Source organism: Felis catus, chromosome D2 (assembly GCF_018350175.1).
Source record: "Felis catus isolate Fca126 chromosome D2, F.catus_Fca126_mat1.0, whole genome shotgun sequence".
Taxonomy (NCBI): Eukaryota; Metazoa; Chordata; class Mammalia; order Carnivora; family Felidae; genus Felis; species Felis catus.
Window position 1 is genome coordinate 46,906,934 of NC_058378.1, and position 18,662 is coordinate 46,925,595.

Genomic DNA, 18,662 nt, shown 5'->3' on the forward strand with positions numbered 1-18,662 from the left:
GTCGGCTTACACACAGTTCCCTGAACCCCCTGTAACTCCATTCCTTCTTCTCCCCTTCAAAAGATCAAATCAAAGCATAAGGGATATGGACTGACAGATGATAATACTTGATTCCACTATTATAGATGTAAACAATTTAAAGATGCTAGACTTTGGGGCGCCTGGGTGGCTCAGTCAGTTAAGCGTCTGACTTCGGCTCAGGTCATGATCTCACGGTTCGTGAGTTCAAGCCCCGCACTGGGCTCTGTGCTGACAGCTCAGGGCCTGGAGCCTGCTTCGGATTCTGTGCCTCCCTCTCTATCTGCCCTCTTCCCCTCGCACTCTGTCTGTCTGTCTCTTTCTCTCTCTCTCACTCCCTCAAGAATAAATAAATATATATTTTTTAATTTTAAAAAGATGCTAGACTTTAATCGGCATTCATGAAAAGTCAGTTGTGGCACCACAGTAAAATCCATGAGCTACATTTATTCAACAGCTTGGCAAGTGAGTTTCCCAGTAATAACCTCCTCAACCCGAAGACCTGCTGATCACATTTCTGTCCCTCTCCTCTTCAGAGAGAACATCTGACCTTTCTTAAGTGGTGACCATTCACAGGTAAGAAAGAACTCCAGCTAAGGAAAAGTGAGATGTCCTGGAGTGTAGGAAAGGTACCCGATGTTAGAGGCGTGCCCAGTGCCTTTGAGACAAGGATGCTGAGGCCCCTGCCACAGGTTGGGATAAAGTTGTCCTAGGCCCTAATCTCCTTACAATTTCAGTGTTTCAAAATGAAAGCTCTTTGAGTATCTGCCTGCCTGCCCGTTGGTAGTTTTCCTTTCTGAGCCACCTGTTTTACAGAACACGAACTTGCAGGAAACCTTACCCCCCTCTGATCACCCATTTCTCTAGCCCACCTTGCAGGCCCTACACTGAATCAGGAAGCCAGAAGCCACGAACTTGAAACAAGCTATGAGTTGCAACTCCTGCAAAGACCAGACCAGACTAGTCAGAGCCACAGTGGACCACAGCCCTGACCTTTCACCTTTTCCTGTCTTTATAATGCTAAAAATCACACCCGGGGATGGAGGCGGAACAGGCAAATAACACTTACTATGTGTGAAGGAGCATGTTCTGTTAACTGTGCCTGCGTATTTCCCCACCTTTACATGTTTAGACATCGCTCCTTTCCTGCCTCAGCCCCTCCAAACACTTCCCGCAGCCACTGTTCAGGGAGCAGCCCGGTATCCTTCTCACGAAGGCTGTCTCCCTCATGCCTGGACATGAGCTTGCAGTAATGCTATCCATGCCATCCTTGGCCTTGTGTCTGTTTCTACCTGGGAGTCAGAGAACCCTGAAGTCAGTAACACCTTGATTTAAAAAAAAAAAAAAGTAGGAAAGTAGGTTTTAAAACTTTAGGCTATCTCTGACAAGTTTCTAGATGGTTTTATTATTATTATTATTATCATCATCATCATCATTTTTAACACTTTATTTTTTGGGGGGGCAGTTTTAGGTTCAGAGCAAAATTGAGGGGAGGGTAGAGAGATTTTCCAGACCCCCCCAGCCCTTACACATGCATAGCCTCCCCCACTGTCAACGCGCCCCCACCCACCAGAGGGGTACATTTGTTACAATACATGAGCCTACAATTACACATCAAAACCACCCAGTCTATTGTTTACCTTAGGATTCACTCTTGGTACGGTACATTCTATGGGTTTGGATAAATTAATAATGACACATATCCACCATTATAGTACCATACAGAATGTTTTCATTGCTGTAAAAATCCTCTGTGCTATACTTATTCATCCCTCCCTCCCAACCCCTGGCAACCATTAATCTTTTCACTATCTCCAAACTTTTGCCTTCTCCTGGAATGTCATATGGTTAGAATCATAGAGTATGTAGCTTTTCATTCACTGGGTAACATGCATTTAAGGTTCCTCCAGGTCTTCGTGGCTTGATAGCTCATTTCTTGAGATTGGGTTTTTAAAAGCGTTCTAAGAAACTTAAAAAGGAAAAGGTAAATTACTAAGACACATTGTCAGGCCAAACCCAATTGCTTTTCTGATAGGCTTACTAGTAGGGATCACAAAAAAGTCATGGATACCTCAAAGCTGGTTTTTCAGTAGACCAACTGACAATCACTAGCAGGGGCCATGTGGGCTAGATGGGAAAACATGGCCAAGGTAAAAGCCAAAATGGTCAAAGTAGAACTCCCAGAACTGTCAACAAAAAGAGTACAGGTAGATGACTCACTACGAGCCAACGCAATAAAGTCAGCAAAACCAAATGAGATATCAACTTGCAGACGTCCTTGAGAAGTAACTGAAAAAGTCTATATCTGAAAAAATAAGATAACTTATTATGTTGCCAAATACAAGTCAACAACCTTTCTATAAATCAGCAATAGCCAATTTAAAAGAGGTGTGTGTGTGCACGTAGGGAGAAGGGGTAGATCCCACTTAGAAGCATGCAATACCTAGAAATAAACATAATAAAAAATGTTCAAGACTCATATTAAGACATCTTTACCGAATGATTAAAAATATCAGCCGGCATGCATGAAGGAACACAGCAGGTCCCTGGATAGGAACATTTAAAATCATAAAGACGCATAAGATGTATATACCCACACCAAAGTAATTTATAAAGTCAATTAAACCCCAATAAAATCAAACCCCAACATAATTTCTACAAAACTAAGGAAGAGCAGCTGAAGAAAAAATGAAAAGAGACTAGGCAAGACATTTATTTTAAAACTAATGAGACTTGCCCTATTCTCTCATAATTAAAATCATGCTGTATTGGTGAGGTATGGAGTTTACATTTAAATGTAGGAATTTAACTCATGAAAATGTAACATTTCAAAACAGGGAAATTTTATCTGTTCAGTAGATGACGTAGGGACAACAGGATAGCCATTTTGAAACAAAAAGGAAGCTAACTATTCCACACCATATATAAAAATGGATTCCAAAGAGAGAGAGTAAAATTTTCTTTTAATCCTTTAAAAACATTAAAGGAAAACAGAAAATACCTTTATAAGCTTGAGGTGGGAAAAAGCTTCCTAGATAATATATGAAGCCAAGGTACTATGTGTAATTTATTGAATAAATTACATCTCAATAAAAAATATAACTGAAACAGTTAAGCATCTGACTTCGGCCCAGGTCATGATCTCATGGTTTGTGAGTTTGAGCCCCGTGTCAGGCTTTGTGCTGACAAGTCAGAGCCTGGAGCCTGCTTCAGATTCTGTGTCTCCCTTTCTCTCTGCCCCTCCCCTGCTCACGCTCTGTCTCTCTCTCTCTCTCTTTCTCAAAAAAAATTTAAACATTAAAAAAAATATGGCTGAAAAAAGGAATACCCTAAAGGGAAAAAATGGCAAATCTAACAACATAAATATCTGAAAATGTAAAATATCTATATGGTAAAGAAAAAAAAAAACAAACATAAACACAGTATAAGGTCAAATAACAAACTGGAAGAAAATTTTGCACCGTTATAGCAGCTAAAAGAATTAATGATCAGAAAAAAAAAATATATGTGTATATATATATACGTATATGTGTATACATACGTATATATATGTATATATACGTATATATACGTATATTTACGTGTATATATGTATATATATACATATGTGTATATATATGTATGTATATATATACATATGTGTATATATATGTATGTATATATGTACATATATATGTGTATATATACACATATACATATATATATACACACACATATATATATACGAAAAAAACGGCAACCAATTAAAAAACAGGCAAAGGTTATGGACAGGCAATTGACAAAAGAAATTTTTTTAAACAGTCAATAAACATATGACAAGATTTCAACCTCACTACCTCACTAATAATTGAATACAATAATTGAAATTAAATTGTATTGAATATAATAATCAAAATTAAAACAAGGAAATATTATTTTTCCCATCATAGTGATAAATAATGAAAAAGATTAATAATATCCATTGTTAATGAGGCTTCAGGGAAATAGACTCTATCATGCGATGATAGAGCATAAATTTCCAAAATCTTTTTGGAGAGCATACGGGCATTGTCTATTAAAAATTTAAATATGCATAGCCTTAGGCCCAGCAATTCTCTTTCCAGGAATGTAACCAAACAGAAACACTTGAAAACGTGCAGAAGGGTGTTCACCGAAGCACTTGCTGTGTCAATGAAAAATTAGAAGCTTCATAAGACCTCAGCACTAGGGGGATGATGGTGTGCAGTTTGGCATTGTCTGGCTATGTGATATCGATCACAAAAAGTGTAAGTAATATCATCAACAATGCTTGTACAGCATGAAGTGTAGTGTTGTTAGAATACATACGTGTTGGTGGGCACTGAGTGCCCACAGAAGACGGACTTGAAAGATGTAAAGCACGGACTGACAATGATTACTTCTGGGGATGGCAGTGAAACTGGGGATATTAAGATGTGAGATAGATCTCTGTGGGTTAGCATACACAAAGAAGTCCTTTGTGATGGAAGAGGAAGGATGGACAAGGGCCTCGAATATGACACATGATTGGAATGGGCCAAGGGAAAGAGAAGTGACTTCTCCAGAGAAGGTGCCATCATCAAGTCATGCCTACCTCAAAGTCATCCATGGCAAGAAGTGCTATCAAAAAGCATTTCATTGATTCATCAAGTACTTATTAGGCATCAGCTGTATACCAGGCACTCATAATCATCATCATCACCGTCATCATCTCTGAAAAGTCTATATTACATAGACCAATCCGTGGGGAAAAGGCATTTTCAATGCTGGTGGGTATATGAATTCATTAACTACTCTAGAGGTCAAGTCACCTCCTTAAATTGTATCAATCTAAATGGTACCAATCGTTAAACTGAGTATTCCTTTGGACCCAGCAATCTTATTTCCAAGGCTCTATTCAAAAGGCAGGGACATTTGTGGAGATTTACCGACCGTAATTTTGAACAACTTAACTGTCCAATAACAGTAACTGAAAAGATAAACTGTAGTACATCCGCATCATGAAATACTATCCTGCCGTTAAAATTATGTGATGGGAGCATAACTAACAACACGGGAAAATGTGCACACTAAGCCAGTCAGAAAATACTTATGGTATGAGTGGAATTAGGTTTTTAATTTTTATTTGCATAAAAATGACTATACGGATTTACACTGAAATGTTAAGTTATGCCTGGGTGGAGATATTACAAGTTGTTTTTATCTTCTTTAAACCCTGAAACCTATTTCTTCATGTTCTTCATGTTTAGTAGTTCTCTAATTGAACTATATTATTTTTGCAATAGAAAACAACCAACATGTGGAAATCAGGGTAAAACCCTGTGACACTTGCTCTGTGCCAGGAACTATTCCCTCAATATACAGTATGAATCAACCTCCTTTTTCAACAGTGAGATGGGAAGACAGTATGCACCCACCTTTCTTTCTGGGAGTTCACAGTGAAAGACAAGCAGTTTTATTCTCACATCAAGAGTATGCAAGGGGTGCCTGGGTGGCTCAGTTGGTTAAGCGTCCGACTTTGGCTCAGGTCATGATCTCACAGCTCGTGAGTTCGAGCCCTGCATCGGGCTCTGTGGTGACAGTTCAGAGCCTGGAGCCTGCTTGGGATTCTGTGTCTGCCTTTCTCTCTGCTCCTCCCCCACTCATGTTCTGTCTCTCTCTCTCTCAAAAATAAATTAAACATTAAAAAAAAAGAGTATGCAAGAAGGAGAGTGCGATAGTCCATGGTCAAGGAAGGGCAGTGAGGAGGGGTAGTGTTGAAAACATTCCCAAGAAAATTTCCCCTCTCCTGGGAATGGCTTGAGAAGCCCATAGGAAGGAGGAGAGCAAAGTGAGTATATCAGAAAAGAAAGAATATGGGGCCCAGTAGAGGAAAGGCACTTACTCCAAACCACTTCTGAGAATTCCTACTCAGTATTATAACACACAAATATGTGCCCATTGTGTTTGTTTTGTTCTGGTTTTCCATACAACAATTATTAATGTGAGGTGAAGATTTAGGAAAACAAGGCCCCTGGAAATGAGTGAGGGAAAGGGCCTGGGGAAAGGCGCCCCAGGAGGCTGGAGCCACGGGCCTGTCCCCCACCTTGCCCAGGAAGGACAGAGAGCCAAGCTTCCGCACACTCCCCCCAGCCTGGGGCGGACATGTTCCAACCTAAACAAGCCAGTCTGCTTTCAGGTCATGTATTTGGAACTACCTTTCCTTAACCCTCCTGATGTAGTCCCCTTGAAGCCTGTGTGGAATATTCTAGAAGGCATGGTCATCACTTCCTAAGGTTTCTAATCTTCCTGTCAGAAAACCACAGTCCTGCTCAGAGGCTGAGGCAGTGTGAGGAGCAGGAGGCTCTGAGGCGGAGCAGACACAGCAAGGGAGGCCCAGCTCTGCTGTGAGATTAGAATCACTTCCAGGTGAGCGGTCAGAGGGTGTGTGGGGCGGGGGTGGGGGGTGGGGGGGTGGGGGGGGATGAGCATGAGACAGACAGAGAGAGGAAAGAGAAGCAAGAAAAGAGTAAGGGAAGGGAAGGAGAGGGATGAGGGGAAGAACCAGAAACGGGAGGAACAGGAGATTGAAAGGGAAGGAGAGGAAGAAGAGAGAGGAGGTTCTGAGAAGAGAGCGGGAAGGGGGGGAAGGGAGGGAAGGGAAGACAAGGGGGAGGTGGGGGAGAAGAAGAAGGGGGGAAAAGGTGTGTATTTTCAGTGAAACCTTAAGAACTACCTCAGGTTTGGGGCGCAGGTACCTAAACGAACATTCTAGAAGGAACCCAGCTTCCCTCACTGAGGGTAGATTTGCATTAAATAATGAACGAGATGATTGCACTTGAATGTAGGAAATCTTTACATCCTTTCTAATTGGCACAGAGTCGTTCCTAACAAGAGCTGTAATGTACAGTTCCAGAATACACTGTGACATAAAAATAAAAAGGATGTGCGTGAGACTTTATGTTTTGGAGCCAAGTGGATATTCAGAGTGGATTCCCTCCTCAGCCTTTGGTCATCTGATGTATTTTTCTGTTTTCTGTGCCAAAAGATATATTTATACTAATAGTCATTTGTTTTCTTGAATGAATATGCTTAGGGAGAAAACGTGCACATTTCAGATAATACATCATTCTGTGCTTAAGAACATTATAATGAGCAAACTCCAAAGGCAAATAAAGTTGTACTAAACACTATCTACATAAATTATCTACTTTAACATGTCCCTTATGCATATAGGATATTAAAAATATCCTTTCTCCTTCCATCAAAAAAAAAAAAACCTTTTTACAACTGAGTTGTATCCCTTTTAAAAAGCTTATCAAAACAGCATCACTAATGCCTTTAACATTATATTACATGTATATAATAAAATTAGATTCTTTCCCACACTTGGGACCATCAGCTTTACTTTGTGTTCCTCTTTATCCTGTACCAGACCAAATTCAAGTTAGAAGCCATCAAAAATGCAATAGTCAGCACTCAAAAGCAAGTCTTATTAAAATTGTAGAACATCTGTGATTTAAAAACGTGATAACCCTCAAATATGGCACTTGGTAGTTGAGATGTTCCAGGACACAACCCATGCCTCCTATCTTTCTCCAGGAAGGGAGGGCCACCTCTGGTCCTTTGCGTGCTTTGGGATGAATTTCTCAGTGAGATGTTGCCTGTGGCTTAGATCACTTCCTCCGGGCAACAGATGAGAGCCACCAGCCTGCCCTGCTCTGAGGCCCGGAAACTGACATCAGGACCTCCCAATGCATGCTCCTCCCACAGATACCCAGCACCCTCTAGCCAAAGCAAGCAAGCCTGCACAGACCTGAGCTAGGGGCGTAGCACGCACATAGCCAGTCCAATCTTTCAGACGTGAGGGTTTTACTCAGGGTTAGGTTGGGCAGCATGGGGCCAGGCACCGGCTCCTTTCTCTCCTTACTTCTACGTTAGCCACAACATCTAAGGAAAGGGCTATCCTCATCCCCACAGCCTGTTTCACATGGCCGTGGCCCACAGAGGCCACGAAGATGCATTCTAGCCCAACAGAGTCATCCGGGGGCCCCTATCTCACTGACTGGAGCGAGGACCACAGATCTGAACCCCTTCTCTCCCCCAAAGAGTGAACATGCCCTTACCTCTCATCTCTGTCGCTGAGGAGCCATTGGACCAGGCGGTCCACTTATTTCTGTGCTTGCTGATTTCCTGGACTTTGCACACGTAATGCCCTTGATCCGCTGGCCGAAGGGTCAAAACAGAGAGTGTGTAGAGTGCCCCACGTCTCTCCTCGAGGAGGCACAGCCTCTGCCGGAAGGCACTGCGGCTATAATTCCCATAGTACTGCACCACCCGGAGCTTGGTCATCTTAACCATCAAGGCCTCCTGGGAGTTGGGGCGTGCAAAGAACCAGCGCACGGCCAGCAAGCTGTCCTTCCGTCTCTTCTGGGAGACGTGGCAGAGAAGAGTGGCATTTTCCCCCTCCAGGTAGTCAACCACAGGCCCCGGGGACACGGTGACATTGAGGGCCCCACACACCTCTGCAGAGAAAAAAAGGAAAGAAGAAAATGAGCACAGGCCCTGCCTTTCCCCACAAGGACGCACAGCGCGTCTTTTCTCCAGGAGCCATCTGCATGGCCAGAGGGGCAGGCCACCCTGATCCCGTCCACACTCACTCCGCGCCTTTGTGGTGGATGGAAGGACTCCTTCGGGAGCATGGCAGGGACAGGGGGTTTCTGCGGGCTCCCATGTCCTCACCCCTGAGACATCCCGTTCACAGGAGATGCTACTGACCATCTGGCCCAGGCATAGTTTAAAAACATTTTGAATTAGCTGCTGACATTTAAAATCCAGGCACCTGGGGCACCTGGGTGGCTCAGTGGGCTAAGCATCCAACTTCGGCTCGGGTCGTGATCTCCTGGTTCGTGGGTTTGAGCCCTGCATCGGGCTCTGCACTGACAGTGTGGAGCCTGCTTGGGACTCTCTGTCTCCCTCTCTCTCTCTCTGCCCCTCCCACGTGCTCTTGCTCTATCTCTCAATATAAATGAACTTTTTTAAAAAGTTAAAAAAAAAAAAACAAAAAAGATCTGGGTTTGGGAAATCTCTTAAAAATGTCCAGCCACATCCTATCCACCAGCCTGCCTCCCAGGGTCCACTTTGATCAGTTTTGTCCTGACCTGCCTGACCTGGAAATGCTGGGGGTCCAGGAGCTGGCCTTCCAAGCCCCTTGCCCTGTCTCAGCTTTTTCAACTGTAACCAAGGCAGAGCGTCGGTACTGGTCAGATGGGCATTAAACCAGCACCGAGGAGCTGGAACAACAGAGGCTTCTTAGGTTCTTGCTCTAAGTCTTCAGTGGCCTTAGGATCCACAGCTTCAGAGCTGCAGTGCAGGGATAAAGAATGAGCGAACCCAGGAACAGGGAGAGCTGGGAGAACCGCCCCCCCCCCCAACAACCCAGAAGATGCTCCGAAATTCCAGACCTGGTCTACTACTTCCTGTCCTTTGTTTTCTTAGATCCACCCCAAGGGCTGTCCCTCCCTGGCTGCCGTTCTGCCCACCTTTGAGGGAGCCACCCCAACACCCACCCAGACCAGCCTGACCAGCAGAGCTCACAGAGGCCTTCCCCCAGGAGACTTGCTGCATGGGGACTACAGGGACTCTGCAGTGCGGCCGTCCTGCCCTGGGGCTCACGGATGGACTCGTCACCTGGCAGGTAGAGCCCAGAAAGGACGTTTTACACAGGATGTCCAGAACCTCCTTCCATCCAAGCAAGACTGTCTTCACACCACATCCCCTGTCCTCAACCTGCACTGCCAAGGGCCCAACAGCAGCAAACGCTATTCCCTGCCCGCCCCATTGCACAAACAGGTGTCCCTGGGGGGTCATCTCCAGCCACAGCTTTCAGCCCCAAATGTCACCTCTGGTCACATGAAGGGGCTCGGGTCCTGATGTGAGGATCACCAGAAGCTTTGAATCCTGGCCAGGGCTGCAGGTATGCAAGGAGGAAGGACGAAAAAGATGAAGAAAGGCCTAAACCCCTCCACTGCGAGGAGCAAGGGGAGGAGGCCCTGTGTCTGCTGGGGTGGGAAGTTCTCACATAGAAAATATTCTTCACTGTAAAAATCCTGGCGATAAGCTAATCCTCCCATGTGGCTTCTGCTATCGAGTTCATAAACAGAATACCTTCCGAGATATGACTGGGGGGTCAATTTCCTTTCATTTTCTTTCTCCTCTCTTAGCAGCCAGGGCCCCCCAGGACACTCCAAGATCCCTAACTCAATCACATCCACATAGTCCCTTTTGCCACATAAGGTAACATTCGCAGGTTCCAGGAATTAAGACACAGACATCTCTGGGGGCCATCATTCGGTTTTAACCCCATCGTGACCACCTTTTGTTACCTTAAAAAATAGGTGGGCATAAACTCACAAGAAAAAGGTTGGTGGCAGGTTGGACTCACCTTGTGGAAAAGAATGAGGACTTCTGTGTCTACAGCAGCAAAGGACAAAGCAGGCCCCAGGGAGACACTTTGGGAATGAAGGGCATCAACGACCAAGGCAGGCGCACATTCTCTAGTCACAATCTCACTGTGACAGACATCACTCATGTAAGACAACAGAGGAGGAACTGCCCCCACCCCGTCTCCCCTGCACCTTGTCCATCTGCCCTGCACCTTGCCTGTGCAACATATTAAATTAGTTCAAGTCCTTCCTGACTGCAAAGCTCTGTCTTTAGTCCCCACAGGGGCAGGGGCTCCCTGGCGAGCAGCCACACAGCCAGGACAGCAGGCTGACCCACTCCAACCTCTGCCCTGGGATTTGTGGCAGGCAGAGAGCGGCAGAGAGGCAGCAGCTGGCTTCCAGGATTGAAGCCCAGCTCCGCCCGCCCCCAAAGGCCCCCCACTGGAGTCAAGGAGAGCTGGGGAAGGCAGGAAATTGAAACAATATGGGTGGGATGAGAGAGCCCAGACCCCACACCCCAGTCTCCTCCTATTAACGCTGCGTGAAGGAGGGATTATTTATAGTGACTGAAACCAGGAGAATGTGCCAAATGTTCGGTCCCATGGGAGGCCAGATTCCATCCTGGAGGCAAACGAGTAACCCTTGCACTCCTGTGGCTCTGGCCAGGAGTCAGCAGCTCCCATCGAAGCCAATGGACTGAACCATCTGCCTCAACTGGCCCCTCCTCTTCTCTTTACCACACGTTAAAGCCCGAATCCCCACTCCTCAGGACTTGACTGTGTGTGGAGATAGGACCTTCAAGGAGGTGATTAAGTTAAAACGAGCTGTTAGGGAGGACCTTAATCCAACACGCCCAGTGTCCTTATAAGAAGATGACTTTGGGCACGGATATGTGCACGCACAGAGGGCAGACCCCATGAGGAGGCAGGGAGAAGATGGCCATCTGCAAGCCAAACAGGGAGCCTCAGAAGAAACCAAACTTGCAACACCTTGATCTCAGACTTCAGGCCTCCAAGACTGTGCTGAAAGCCCCCCCAAGTCTGTGGCACTTGGTTACGACAGTCGTAGCAAATCAATACACAGGAAGGCTCACTTTGGCCCTACGTGTGCCACCAACCCAGATATTTACACCCACTTTCAACTCAAGGGTATGGGCGGCGGTTGACTGAAACACAGGCCCAAAGGCCCCTCAGGGTCTTAACGCGTTGCTAGAGGACACAGGCTCTCAGGGGTCCCCCGGCCTGTGATGAGCCTTCTCTGAAAGCCAGGTGTTCGCAATAACATCCTCTGCTTGGCACTGGAAATGGCTAGATTAAACCCAGCGAACATGGCTCGCGTGCAGGCATGGGGAGAGACGGGAGAAAACACAGGCAGAGGCCCCCAGTGCCCAGCAGACATCAGCTGCGCTGGGTATTTAGTTAAATACCAGAAAAGAAAGCACCGTGTAACATCCACCTCCCCGTGGTGGCCAGGCCCCATATGGCTCAGCAGAGAGAGCAGCAGTGGGAGTCAGGACAGGGGGAAGCAAGGGCAAGCCCAACAGATGGAGTCGGGCTGACCAGAAGGAGAGTCCAGGCCTGCCCGTTCCGGGGCTCGGGCTGGATGGCAGAGAATACACCCCCTGCAGGGCAGAGGGGCCAGCCAGGCAAGCAAAGGCCAAGCCAGCTACCGGACAGGGGAGGGTGGGTATCACCCTCCTACCCCAGGAACGCAAGGGAGCAGTCCCAGGCGAGGCAGAGTCTCTCCTCTCCTGGTCTAGGAGGGAGAATTGTCAAAAAGTCATTCCAGCCCAGAGAAGAGCTGTTTCTTTTTTTTTTTTAATCTTAATTTTAATTAATTAATATTTAAATCCAAGTTAGTTAACCTACAGTGTAATAATGCTTTCAGGAATAGAATTTAGTGATTCATCACTTACATACAACACCCAGTGCTCATCCCAACAAATGCCCTCCTTAATGCCCTTCACCCATTTAGCCCATCCCCCCCCCAACACCCCGCCAGCAACCCTCAGTTTGCTCTCTGTATGTTAAGATTCTAGAAGAGCTGAATTTCTTGCTCTGTGACCCTGCATTGCAGGGAACTAAGGGGGGAGGTAGACTGCTCAACCCTCTGCCCCGGGCACCTCTGCCCTTTCCTCCAGCTTACGTCCCAGCCTATGCTTTGTGCACTTAATCGGTCAACAAATACTTGCTGAGCAACAGCCACATGCCAGGCCATGTACAAGGAAGACAGCTTTCCTAAACTCATGGAGCTGAGAGTCCAGTGGGCAAGGTGGCCCGTCATCGGGAAAAAGACGCAGGAGTATTTAACTGCAAATAGTGTCACATGCTACAGAGAAAAGGTGCGGGGCTTTAAAAAATCAGGGCAAGATCTTAATCTAGTCTGTGGGTCAGAGAAGAAGGAGACTCTGGGGAGGTGACTGTGAGCTAAAGGCTCAGTTGGAGTTCATGACATAAAATTCAGGAGAACAGCAAAGAGTGATCTTCCTGGAAGAGAGAAGGTTCCACCTGTGCAAAGACCCTTAGGCAGAAGGAACCTGGTGCAGCCTAGAAACAGAAAGAACAGTGTCCTCTGGTGATGTGCACCACACAGTGGCCCACAAAGCCACCTGTGCCTGCTGGTGGATCTCAGGAGGGTACTTTCTACCCCAGTAAGGGTCCCCCAAGGCCAGTTCTTACAGGAGGAATATGACAACACAGGCAGAGAAGAAACTGACCCAGACAGGGCAACAGGATTCTGGCCACAGGGAACCCTATTCTTTCAACAAGCACATGCCTCACTGCTTGGGAGCCCTGGTGCCCCATGTGGGCTGGGCACTGGGATACTCATGGCCCAGACCTTCCCAGTGGCTTGGTGGGGCTGGGCAGAGAGCCTGGGGTTGGCCCTGAACAAAGCCAGGCTAGAAACCTGGTGCTATTAGGTGTGAGACCCTCAGAGCCTGTTTCTTCATCTGAAAAATTGAAAGATGATGCCTCACGAGGTTAAGTGTGGGCTCCAATGAGAAAACACCTTTAAAATACCGGTATTAGTTTGTATGCTCTGAGAGCTGGGCAGCTGAGGGCTACAGAAAGTGACATACACGCCCATCCTCGAGCAGGGTGGGCTTCTTGAGTGTATGATGTGCATCATACAGGGCCCTACATTTGAAGGGGCACCCCACTTGGCTCAATCTCTGCTGTCACTCTCTTGACATTTTTGAATAAGGGACCCCACATCTTCATTTTGCACTTGATCCTGCAAATGATGTGGCTGATTCTGACTATAAGCACACATCAAATTCCTGTGATTAGGATTTACGGGGTCTCGCCCTGTTGTTCCCGCTTGGATAATGTCATGAGAAGGACTAACACAGCTCTGAAAACAACTTAAAAGAACATCTTTGTAACGAATGGTATATAACCTACTCACCTAGTACAAAGCCCCTGCCCCTCCCTCCAGCACTCATCATGAAGGGGAGGAGGGAAACTTCCAGCTGCAGGGGAGTGTAGGTAGGACTTCTAACAGAAACAAGGCACCCACCTTGCTTGGGACACAGAGGTGGGTATGGCCACCGGGATGTGCCAGTGGCTCTGTGTCCCATTCTCTTTCTCTGTCCTGAAGAAACTGCTCCCTCTCACTCCAAGAATTCCTCACTGCTGCCTTGAATTTTATGGCATTAACTCCAACTCAGCCTTCAGCTCACGGTCACCTCCCCAGGGTCTCTTTCTTCCCTGACCCCGCTCAGCCAGAAGTTACTACGTTTATGAAGAATGCAAATAGTGGGTACCAATCAGCAACAAAAATCTCATTTTTAGTAAAAAGATAGTCTTGGGGCACCTGGGTGGCTCAGTCGGTTGAGGGTCCGACTTCAGCTCAGGTCATGATCTCACAGTCCCTGAGTTCCAGCCCCGCATCGGGCTCTGTGCTGACAGCTCAGAGCCTGGAGCCTGCTTCATATTCTGTGTCTCCCTCTCTGTCTGCCCCTCTCCTGCTCACGCTCTGTCTCCCTCTGTCTCAAAAATAAATAAAATAAATAAATAAAATTTAAAAACATTAAAAAGATAGTCTGAATTTCAAATAAATCTCTGAAAGAAATACAATTGTATTACTTAAAAACCCATGGCACTAGGAGCCTGTGTTTATCAAGCACCAAGCAGAGATGTTACCAGACCTAGCCTATGGGGTGCTGCATTCACATTAGGCCATTACCTGAAAATAGCTTTCATCCAGGACAAAAACTGACATTGACCAATGATAGAGGCTAACAACGGCTGGGTGTGAACTCTATGCCTAGCACTGTTCTAAGCCCTTTAGATGTATTTAGTCAACTGATACTCAAGCTATGTTTTTTTTCAATGTTTATTTATTTTTGAGAGAGAGACTGAGTACTTGCGAGCAGGGGAGAGGGGGAGAGGCAGACAGAGTGGGAGACGGACGACCCGAAGCAGACTCCATGCATGACAGCAGAGAGAGCCCAATGCGGGGCTCAAACCCACCAACTGTGAGATCATGACCTGAGCCGAAGTCGGACGCTTAACCCACTGAGCCACCCAGGCGCCCCATCCTGGAACTGTTTATCCCCAATTTACTGAGAAGAGGGCTGACACACAGAGAAGCTAAGCCCATTGTTCAAGCTCACATAAACATGGCAGAGCTGGCATCTGAGTGCAAGCCATCTGGCTTCAAAGGCAGCTCTCAACCACCACTCTGGACCACAGCTTGGCTTTTAGTAAATATTTTACCCTTTGGTTTCCTTTCCTATAAAATGAGGGTGGGACCAGGTAACCGCTAAGGTCCCACTCTGCCCCCAAATCAAGAAGCAGAAAAGTGCAGTGGTTAAGAGTCCAGACCAATGTATAAAGCCTCCCCGGGGCACCGCGGTGAGGAGTCATGGGTGAAACACTCAGTGGAGTGGGTGGCACATGGTGAGTCCTCCCTGAAGCAGGGCTGTCTGATTACCTCCGGCATGGCCTCGGGCACAGCCAGGGCAGACTCTAAAGGATCCCCAATTGCAGCTCTCAAGTCTCCTGAAAACATGAGAATGTCCTTGACCCCCCAAAAGTCTCTCTCTGAGGGCACCCTCCTTGATAGCACCTGTGATTATTAAGAAGGTGGTCAGGGAGCCTGGGGCCCCTTGCATCCTGTTGGCTGCTGCCTACTCCACACAGGCCACCACAACTGGCCTGGCCCAACCACCCCAGTCAAACTTGCAGTCACGGTCAGCCAAGGCAGGGACAGGTACAAGAGCATTTCCTTCCCACTGCACCGATTTCAGATTCAGCAGAAACCCCACTGCACTGGTAGCCAGGGAACAATGGGTGAATTTCTTCCCACTGTGATCCAAGTCTCTCCTCTTCAGACTCTGATCTACACTGGCTCAAATGCCAGCTCCACCACTCGGGAGCTGGGTCACCCTTGGAAAATCACTTAACTCAGAGCATCAGCTTCCTTATTCACAAAACAAAGCTTAAATGGTAGGAGTTCAGTCTAGGGCCAGGCTCCCTGGGTTCGAATTCCTGCTCCACAACTTACAAGCTTATGAACTTAAGGCAAGTCGACTGGTGGGCCTTGTGCCTCAGTTTTCTTGTGCCTCCCCCAGAAGTCACAAACGGAGTTGATGTTTGCAAGGCACCTGGATATATAACTTTGGCTCCTGTCATGATTACTTTGAAGGGCTGTTGCGATTACATGACCTACTGTGTAGCACTCCACAGGAAATGTAAGAGCCATTGACATACTCATTATTAACTATTATTCTAGCCACAGGGCCTTTGCAGCCCTGAGGCAGGGGGGCAGGGCTCGGGGAATAAAGAGAGTCACTTTTTCAGCAACTCAGAAGTGAGGGCAGCCACCCCAAGAGAAAGCCAGCAGCGCAGGTAGAGGCCGTGCTAAAGCAGGGTGCGCCGGTAGAGGGTCCCACTTCTTCCAGGCGTGGACACCCTGTCTCAGCGGGCCTGGTCTCCAGGACCGCCCACGGACAAGTCCCGGGTTGGGTTGCCGGGGCACAGCCAGCCCCTCGCACTGGGTCTGAGCAGCTCTCCGCAGAGGCAAAGGGAAGTTGCCGCCAGACTAACGTGCCCACAGTCGTTGGTCCCGAGTGTCGTGGAGAAAGAAGGAAAACAGAGCAACAACTAGGGCCGGCGGCGCGTCCCTTCAAGCTTTGCCCTCTAAGGCCTGGCCCCGCTGGGGCGCAGGGGCTGCTCCGAGTGTCCGCGGGGCCCCGGGGCCCGGCGGAGGCGGGAAGGGGGCCCCGGCACCGCGGCCGCGGGGAGCCGGGGAGGCGCCGCCGCGCTCCGCCGAACTGGCGCGGCCACCGGGACGCGCGGAGCCCCGGCCCGCCGGCGCGGACGGGGAGGGGGCGGCCCGGAGGCGGCAGGGCCTCCCCGCCAGGCCGGGCCCCGAGCCCCGAGCCCCGAGCCCCGAGCCCCGGCCTCCCCCGCGCGGGCTGCCCTCGCCCCACCCGCGCGCCCGGCCCCGCCGCGCTTACCCGGGGCCGGAGCCCGCGCCAGCAGCACGGCCGCCGCCAGCGCCAGGAGCCGCATCTCCCCGCCGCCGCCCGGCGCTGTGACGCCCGAGCAGCGCCGCCGCCCGCCCGGCCCCGCCGCCAGCCCGCCCCGTGCCGCGCCCGCCCCCCGGCCAGGGCCCCGGCCCCGGCCTGGCCCGCCCCTCCCGCGGCCCGCCCGCGCTGGCCCCGGGGCTGCCGGGTGCCGCGTGCCGCACAGGGCAAGGGTGGTGGGGGGCGGGGACCCCGCGATGGGCTCGCCCAGCGACCTGTGAGCGGCTCACGTCGCCACCCCCATTTCACAGATGGGAAAACTGAGGTTCTGAGAGGGGATCGCGGGACACTGGGAGTGCACGACTGCAGTGAGATTCACGGTCTTTTTGCTTCACAGAGGGTCATTGCTAGGGGGAAGGCCGCTTGGAGTTTGGGGCTGTTGGGGTGAGGGGGAACCACAGTGGTCCCCTCTGAGGCTAACCCGCTGCCCAGCAGAGCCCTGCCGTCTCTCCACAGGGAACTTTGTGAGCCAAGGAGCAGCTGAGGGAGAAAAAGCCCTCTCTGCCTGACCTGAACTGGGTACGGGGGATGTCAGGGGTGAGCTGGAAGGTCTTGGAAAACTGGAAGGGTCCACAGAGACAAGTTCAGTGTGTGTGGATTCCATTAACACCAAGGATCACTCAGGGTGCCCTCAGCCACAGCCTGGGCTAGGTACTTTGCACCACGTTACTGAATCCTGGCACTGTGAGACCCTGGGACAGTTCCTTAATCCCCCCGTACCTCAGTTTGCTCCATCTGTACAATGGGGAAGTAGGCACATCCATCATGGGGTGTTTAAGATTGAGACAGTTCCAGTGAATGCATGGACCCTGGCCCTATGAATGTCAGCTATCATTACGATTATATTATAAATAAGGAAGGGGAAGCAGGAACACGAAGGGGCTGACTGGGTCACACAGTGAGGGAGTGAGCCAAAGCCACTCATCCCAGGTCACTTTGAGCCAATACTGGCCTCTTCACCATGTTTCTAGACTTGGAGCCCGACTGATGTGTTAGTCCAGGATCTCTAGAGCAAGAACAGTATATGTTAGTGATGTTCATGTGTGTCTGTCAGGAGAGGTCTTTATGGGGAAAAGGTGGGTCCTGCAAAAGGAGAAGAGCAGGGTCCCCACCTCTTTCCCATTAAGGGCAGAGGAGGGGTGGGGAAGGCATGGAGAGAGAGATGGTGGTGCCCCCTGGTGCTGAGTCACAGGGCCTCTCCCGGAGGGACCATCCGCCCCTGCAGCCTGCATCAGTGGATGCAAGCCTTCGTGATCTCTCCAAATCCCAGGTGTTTCCCAGGGTCCCTAGTCACCATAGGGCATCTCTAAATGGGAGACCCATTTAAAGCAGGCCCGTGCAGTGACTGGGCTGACCATCAAGGCAGCCTGACTGGGGGGAGCAGCCTCATACCTCATCCAGGCTGCTGAAAGGACCCAAGGAGTCGGTGGGGGAGCTGGCTGCTGGTGAGCTGGTAAGCCTCACACCCCAGCCCTGTGGGGACCCAGGCTCCAGTTTTTAGAATAGCAAACTCAGGTTCAAAGAGGACCCCGGACCTGTCCGGGTTCTGTGGGTCCCAGCGTGTCTGACCTGGGAACTTGGACTCAGGCCAGAAGAAGAGCATTGATTCTGGGCAATGTAACCCCTCTGGTCCTTGGGCAATGTAACCCCTCTGAACTTCATTCTCCAGAAGGTGAGATCTGTAAAAT

At 49.0% G+C, this 18,662-nt stretch overlaps 1 protein-coding gene across 2 annotated transcripts in view; it reads right to left on the bottom strand.

Moving 5' to 3' along the window:
- VSTM4 (V-set and transmembrane domain containing 4) overlaps positions 1 to 17,026 on the bottom strand; it is a 97,988-nt gene extending 80,962 nt beyond the window's left edge. For both annotated transcript variants that reach the window (XM_045040310.1, XM_023240663.2), the window contains exons 1-2: positions 16,906 to 17,026; positions 8,121 to 8,519 (exon numbers count right to left, since the gene is read on the bottom strand). In XM_045040310.1, coding sequence (XP_044896245.1) covers positions 8,121 to 8,519; positions 16,906 to 16,960 — 454 coding nt within the window. In that variant the 5' untranslated portion in view covers positions 16,961 to 17,026. The remainder of the gene's footprint in view (positions 1 to 8,120; positions 8,520 to 16,905) is intronic.
- Positions 17,027 to 18,662: the final 1,636 nt, after the last annotated feature.